The following is a 7,891-nucleotide window of genomic DNA, read 5'->3' on the forward strand; positions in this document are numbered from 1 at the left end:
GCCGGTGGCCGAATGGGCCGGCCAGTCTGGCTGCGGGCCAGGGGGTTGGGCGGTGGCCGTGCGGGTGGGTTGGGCTGCCTGGTCCAGGGGGCTCCCCCCCCTTTGTGTTTTTTTTTGTAATCTCTTTCTTTTATTTATTTCCCTTTCTGTTTTATTTAGTTTTAGGGCATTTAGGCATTTTATAAAATGGTGTTTGCTTCACCATAATTACCAGTGCAATATTTGGCAACCCCCGAACATTTTCGCTTTGCCTTTTGAAAACTTAGGGTGTTTGTCACTAATTCATATTTTGAATTTGCAATGATTTTGAACTACCACTTGATTAGCAACAGTAACACGGATGACATGGCATCATTAAAAGAGTTTTACTGTAGCCTAATTATCCGGGCGTTACACCAACATGGTTATTTTCATAGTTACCAAGTTCTATATGTTATAAAAACATGATTATTGTATATCCACTTACCCATTATTTGGTTACAAAAATCGTTAAAAACATTCCTCGGCAACTATTGTGTAAATAGCATGATAATGTAGGATCTCGGACCTGATAATTTAGATACAAACACCATGATAATTCTGACCCTTGAGAAAAAGTTGTTCAAAACGCACCGTCGATAACTTAGAAGTAATAGCATGGTAATTTGGGTACAAACACCACAATAACTTTGACCCGTGGAAAAAAATATTGAAATTAAAACAAACCACCGATAACTTCTAAGTAATAGCATGGTAATATACGCCCTCGGACCTGATAACTCAGGTACAAACACTACAATAATTTTAATTCGGAGTAAAAGATATTAAAAACATACAACCAATAGCTTTCGTGTAAATAGTATGATAATATAGGCTTCCGGGCCTGATAACTTAGATACAAACACCACAATAACTTTGCTTCGTGGAATTTTTTTTGTTGAAAACATACTCTATAAATAACATGGTAACACAGGCATCTAGACCTGATAACTTATATACAAACACCACCATAACTTTTGACCCGTGAAAAAATGTTATTGAAAACATACTCTAAATAACATGGTAACACAGGCTTCCGGACCTGATAACTTATGTACAAATATGACGATAATTTTGACCCATGAAAAAAGTTGTTGAAAATATACGCATAACTAAGTTGATAACTTACTTAGTCCAGATGTGATAACTTTTGACCGGAAGGGGGAGGGACTTGTTGAAAAAACACCCTTCGGTAATTCGTGTGTGAATAATATGGTAATATACACACAACAGAGTTGATAATTTAGTTAGTCTAGGCCTGATAACCTTTTAAACTAAAAAAGTTGTCGAAACATACCAACATGAGATCTAGTATCGAAGGCCTTGTCGCAGCGGTTTTTTATGTGAAAATGGTTTTTGTACCAGAGCGGTTTTTGTACCTGACATTAGCATTTTCTGTTCTCTAGGCTGCGTGCATGTGCATGCGGGGAGAAGGTCGAAGAAACCATTTTTTTATGCCTCGGTAATTTTTGTGTAAACAACATGATAACTTACGTGGGATCTGGTTTCGAAGATCTTGTCCCGACAACATGATAATTTCTGTGTGAACAACATGATAATTTGCATAGCATATGCGTGATAAATTTTTATCTGAAAAAGTCGTCGGAACATACCAACATAGGATCTGGTTTCGAAGATCTCGTTCTGATGAATCTTTTATATGAAAACAGTTTTCCAATCAAAGCGACGGTTTGAGCTATAAAATATTTTGAAGTTTCGAAATAGGAAGAATCTAGGATGACATCATAGTTTTGTCATCTAGTGCATATACACATGGGAAGAAAAGTTGGAAGACCATCTTTTTATGTGTGGTATTTCCTATGAAAAACAGCTTGGTAACTATGTGTCACAGTCGTGATAACTTACGTAGCACATGCGTGATAACTTTTTATCCGAAATAAAATCATCGGAACATACCAATATGGGATCTAGTTTCGAAGATCTCGTCATGACGAATCGTTTATGTGAAGACAGTTTTTCAATCCAGCCAATGGTTTAAGCTACAAAACATTTTGAATTTTCAATCTTAAAAAAAATCTGCATGTCATCATCAATTTTATTTTTTCCTACATGCATGTAATTATGTTCTAATTAAACAAGGATGGATGGAAACACCCATAAAAAAGAATGCATGCATGCATGAGAGGTTGCCGGAGGGAGATTAAGAAGGATATATAAATTCCGTGCGTTAGGACGTTAGTCGCATCCTTATCAAAAACTGCCGCCGATAGACCGAAAGAGCGACCTCCGTCCTTCGTTGCCTTTGTCACCTCAATGTTGTCGGAGTTCACCTCTATACGATTACACCCGACTGTAGTTTTCAAATTGAAACCAAACCGTAAATAATTGTCAAATTGAGACCAAACCATAAGGCCAGTGCCTCGGCCGTAAATGCATTACCCGCATGAATCGATTCCCCCCGCAAGCTTGTTAAGCTTACAAGCTTCAACAGTTCAAAAAAAAAATTACAGGCTTCAAACCAACATAATTGAGCAGGTTTTTTTTGCCTTAGATAAGTTTACCGAGTTCAGCGGTCACGAGTTAAAGCTCAAGCTTAACTAACCGGCCCGTAACTAGCCAACCTTTTCTCGTTAATTCTAACCTGGTGAGTAAGAAAATATATTTTTTAACATGATACAGACACAAACAAACGTTCATATACACGTGCAATTGAACCGACAATTACATATAAATGTAAGGAAACAATTGAAACAACAATTACATACTCCCTCCGTTCCAAATTACTCGTCGCGGAAATAGATGTATCTACAACTAAAATATATCTAGATACATCTATACCTGTGACAAGTAATTCGGAACGGAGGGAGTACAATTGTTTGCGGTAAAAAAACAATTACATACAAATGTGTCATGAATCAGCTGCAGTTGTGGACAGTGTACCTGTGCGGATTGCACTTGATTAACCAACAATCAACACACATCATACATATGCTCCGCTACTGTTTCCCGCTCTACGCCAAGGACTCGGCGATATCCATGGAGAGGCAGTAGGCGAGAGACTGTATCGTGATCATGGGGTTCACACCAACGGCAGTCGGGAGGAGGCTGCCGTCGCAGACGTACAGGCCCTCGGCCTCCCAGCTCTCGCCTCTGCCGTCGACGGCGCCCTCCATGGGGCTGGAGCCCATCCGGCAGCTGCCCATCTGGTGCGCCGAGCAGAGCAGCGCCCACGTGTCCGTGCCCGGCTGCATCGGGCCCCTCGCCACGGTCACCTCGTCCAGGAACGCCTCCAGGTCCTTGTCCTGCACGCCCTTGCATCGCAGCCGCAGCCCGTCGCTGCGGTGCGTGCCCACCTCGGCCGCGCCGGCGGCCACCATGATGCGCAGGGTGCGGCGCAGGCCGTCGCGGAGCTCCTCGATGTCGCCGCGGCTCGGGCTGTAGTGCACGCGGCCCTCGCCGTGCACGCTCCCCGCGGCGCGGTCGCGGACCAGCGCGAACGCGTGCGCGGTGCGCGCGTACCGGCGCACCCTCTCCTTCATGTCGCGGCCCGACTCCCACGGGACCAACGAGGCGAAGGCCCCCGGCCCTAGCGCCGGTGTCTCGATGATGGTGCGCTCGGTGACGCGGTGCATGCTCGTGATGATGCCGCCCTCGTAGCACTTGCCGGTGAGCTGGGGCTCCTGGTTCTTGTCCGGGAAGTACCCCCACGCCATGGACACCGGGTGGAGGTGCAGGTTCCGGCCGACGTGCCGGTTTCTGACCCCGCTGTTGCGGAGCAGCGGCGGCGTCATGAGCGCCCCGCACGCTGAGATGGACACCTTGGCCTCGATGCGCAGCTTCTTGGTGATGCCGTTGCTCATGCACGTCGCCACCAGGCCGACGCACTTCTTGCTCCGGCCGTTCTTGTCGCTATTGTTCTGGAGGATGAAGCGCTCGGCCTTGCATCCGGCCAGGATCACCGCGCCGTGCTTGACGGCGTCGACGAGCCACGTCGTGTCCGTGACGCGCTTGTCGCCGGTTGGGCACCCCAGGTAGCAGCTCCCGCAGTAGTGGCCCTCCGACGAGTTGCGCGGCACGCTGTCAACGGGCAGCCCGAGCGCCTCGCACCCGCGGCGCACCACCTTGTTCTGAAACCCTTCCTCCCTGCACCCGTCAGTGACGGCGAGCCGGGCGCACACGGCGTCCATGGCCTGCACGTAGCCCGCGCTCCCGAACACCGGGAGCCCGTGATCGCGCGACCACTCCTGCAGGACCTCCCGTGGCGTGCGGATACTGGCGGACCAGTTCACCGCCGAGCCGCCGCCGACGGCGGTGCCGGCGAACAAGACGGTCGACACGTTGGACGTGCAGAAGACGCCTCCCTGCTCGTAGAGGCGCTCCATGGACGGGCCCTCGACTGAGCTGTAATCATCGGGGGTGAAGTAGTCTCCCTTCTCGACGACAAGCACCTTGTGCCCCGAGGACGCGAGCACCGCGGCGGCCACGCCCCCGCCGCAGCCTGAACCGACGATGACGACGTCGCATTCCACCGCGTGATAATCGCCCGACGTGGCCGGCTTCACCGCGACGCCCTTGTCCGCGAGTGATCTGAGCAGGGTGGCGTCGTCCAGTTCCCTGGTCTCCACGACGCCGTTGTCCAGAGGCCGCGGCGCTGCCGCTTCCGCTGGATGTTTCTTCCGTTGCTCTTCCACGTTCGGCAGGAGGAAACCTATTGCTTTCAAGCATGGGTTCTCAGAGTTTTCGTTCAGCTGCACGTTGGAAACAGAGATAAATGTTTGAATGAATGTAAAATGGTGAAGCTTTTCACAAGAGCCTCGCTTCGCCACAACCCGTTACTAATAAATAAAGGTATAAAGGGAGAACTAGGTTGTAGCCTAGTGGCAAGGCTGGGCATTGGCGCACCCTGCAGTCTGGGTTCAAATCTTGTCTAAGGTCGAATTTCTGATTCCTCATTCGGGTGGATTTCTTCTATAAAACTAAGCTCTGGGTGCTAGTGTCCATGAATCTCATTTTTTTCTAAAGATATATAAAGAATAATGTGGATATTTGTCAAATCATATCAATTTTCGTATGTATGATAGGTCGCCCGCTGTATATGTATACGAGGAGTAGCGTCACACAAACCGGCACACATCTCCTCCCTCCTAGGCCTGGTCCATTTAAATAATATTTTGACTCCCGACCTTTTGGTTTACTTTCACCCTTTGTAATCAACTGGGACAGCTCACTTGCTGTGCCTAGTTATTTTTGTTATTCTTCTTGTTGGCATCATTTCACGCTGGTTTTCTTTCTTTTGGGGTTTTCTTTGGTCTTTTTTTCTTTGGTTTTATTCATTTTTTATTTTTCTTTGTTTCTTCTTCTTTTTCTCTTTTCTTTTTCATATGCTTAAATTTGTGAATTTTTTTAGTCCATGAACCTATTTTCAAATGAATGAATGCTTTTCAATTTCCCAAGATTTTATCAAATTTATTGTATTTTTGGTCAAAATTGTGAACTTTTTTCAAATCGATGAATGTTTTTCAATTTCACAAAATTTTATCAAATTCGTGAACTTTTTTCTCAAATTCATGAACAATCGATTATTATTTTTAAATTTCCCAGACTTGTTTGTCACATTCATGTATTTTTTTCAAACCAATAAACTTTTTTGAACCTTTAAACTTTTATTAATCTATAAACATTTTCTGAATTTAAAAAACTGAAAATCATGTAACCAGACTACCCTATTATATAGCCAAGATCATGCCTCCTTCGATGTAAGACGAGATGGGACTAAAACCACGAACGGTACAGTCTGCTGCCTACAGGTACGTACATGAAGGCTGCAACAAAAAAACTCAAAACAAGTTTATGCCTTATGTACGGGTGATCAGTTTGGTTCATGGAATTGACGTCCCTGCCGCATGCACGCTAGTCACTATATGTGGAAGAAATTTTCCAACATCAACACAAAAAACCAAAAAAAAATGGTTTCTTTGATTTTGATATCGATTCGGTCTTCGGCTTGTCGGTTTTTTGTCCACCCGTAGCTCCAAGGATGAAAAAGTTAGCGATATGGAAAAGTGTTCATCGATTTTTAAAAAAAGTTAACAGTTTTTTCAAAAAGTTCACTAAATTAGAAAAAGTTCATTGAATTTTGAAAAAGTTCAAAATTTTGAAAAAAATCATGAGTTAAATACTTTATTCATAGGAGGCCGCCCGACTAGGCCAGCCATTGTCGCGCGCGGAAACGGGAAAAAGAAAATATGCAATTTTAAATACCAGTATAATTATGATTTAAAATATTTTCTTCTTCAAACCTGGCATGTATGCCTACCATGGGCAATGCCCACCGGCTGGCAAAAATTGAGGTCATTTCATGAATGTCCAAAAAAGCGACAAGTGCGTGTTTGGGTAGGCCAAAAGACTCCGGCAAGAGCACATCGTTTCTCGACATCCTTAAAATGGCCCCAACTTTTTTCATGGTCTTGTATGACCAATTCCAGGCACTAAGCCAAATTGTTGGTTTTTGACATTTTTTGCATTTTCTGAAGTTTTCTCAGTCAAAAAGGAAGATAAATGGTGGACATGTCGCAACTTGCATACGGTGTTGAAAATCGTTCGAACATGAGATGGACATGCCCACATGCTTGTAGAAGTTGGATAGGCCAGAAGGGTCTGTTGGAAAGCACATTATTTTTTGACACCCGTCAAATAGCCCCAGAAAATTACACGGCTTATATGACCAATTCAAGACACTATGCCAAGTTTTTTTTAGTTTTCGATAATTCTGAATTTACTGGAGTATTTCTCGGCGAAAAATGGACGATAAATGGCCGGAAGTGACGCAACTTGCATATGGTGCCGGAATTCATTCAAACTTGGCATGAATGCCTCATATATCCATGCTAAGCTGCTCCAAGAAGTTGATGTCATTTATCCATGGTCCAAAAAAACCATCAGGAATGTGTTAGACTAGGCCAGACGGGTGCATCCGTGAACATCTAGTTTTTCGTAATTTGAACGCTTCTTTTATTTTAAATTTTGGTAATTATCAATCAATATAAGCATTTTCTTATCCTAACAATTTCTCAAAATTTGCCAACATTTTTGCAATTTCAAATTGTGTATGGAAATTTTACAAACTTGAACACTTTTCCAAATTATGACAAATTCCCAATAATTTATGTTGAGCACAAATTGTAAAGCATGTAATTTTTTCAAAATTTATCAACATTTTTAAAATGCAAACAATTATTAAATTTATCAAAAATTCAAAAACATGCACATTTTTAAAATCAAAATGTTTTTAATTTTTTTTTAAAAATATTTGAAAACAAGAATATTTTTTGGTGTTCCAAGAATATTTCTAATTTTTAAAAGGTTAGAAAGGAATATTAAATTTCAAAAATAAGAAAAATGAATTGAAGAAGAAAGAAAAGAAAAACAAAAAATAGAAAAAAATGATTAGGCCTTGGCCCAACTAGACGATTGCATCGGTCCCGTCGGGTGCCTGTTGGGCCGGCCAAATGTTTGCAGATTTGAAAAAGGCTCATCAATTTTGAAAAATAATGTTTATAAATTTGAAAATAAAATCGCGGGCTTTAAAAGAGAGTTTGTGAAAGTTGAAAAGAGTTTGTGGGTTTGAAACAATGCTCACAAATTTGACAAATTTTCATGAATTTAAGAAGTTCGTAGATTTATGAAAAAGTTTATGATTTAAAAATATTCATGAATTTTTAAAAATAAATGGAAATGAAAAAAGAAGAAGAAAAAAATGGAAGGAAAAGCAAAAAAAAACTCGCGTTGGTTAGTGTAGAGGAAAAAAGAAAGGTACTAGACAAGACAGGCTGCATATCGCACTCAGCGTGAACGGTGTATTTTTAGAAAAGATCATCCTATCCTTTATTATGAAGGACTATGAGAGATTTCC

The 7,891-nt window shown here is 42.9% G+C and overlaps 1 protein-coding gene across 1 annotated transcript in view; it reads right to left on the reverse strand.

Annotated features, from left to right (window-relative positions):
• Positions 1-2,636: 2,636 nt before the first annotated feature.
• LOC119268864 (long-chain-alcohol oxidase FAO1-like) overlaps positions 2,637-7,891 on the reverse strand; it is a 9,296-nt gene continuing 4,041 nt past the window's right edge. Inside the window, exon 3 of the mRNA XM_037550577.1 lies at positions 2,637-4,727. Within this exon, the coding sequence (XP_037406474.1) occupies positions 2,991-4,727 (1,737 nt within the window). The 3' untranslated portion in view covers positions 2,637-2,990. The remainder of the gene's footprint in view (positions 4,728-7,891) is intronic.

This window comes from Triticum dicoccoides, chromosome 1A, assembly GCF_002162155.2.
Source record: "Triticum dicoccoides isolate Atlit2015 ecotype Zavitan chromosome 1A, WEW_v2.0, whole genome shotgun sequence".
Taxonomy (NCBI): Eukaryota; Viridiplantae; Streptophyta; class Magnoliopsida; order Poales; family Poaceae; genus Triticum; species Triticum dicoccoides.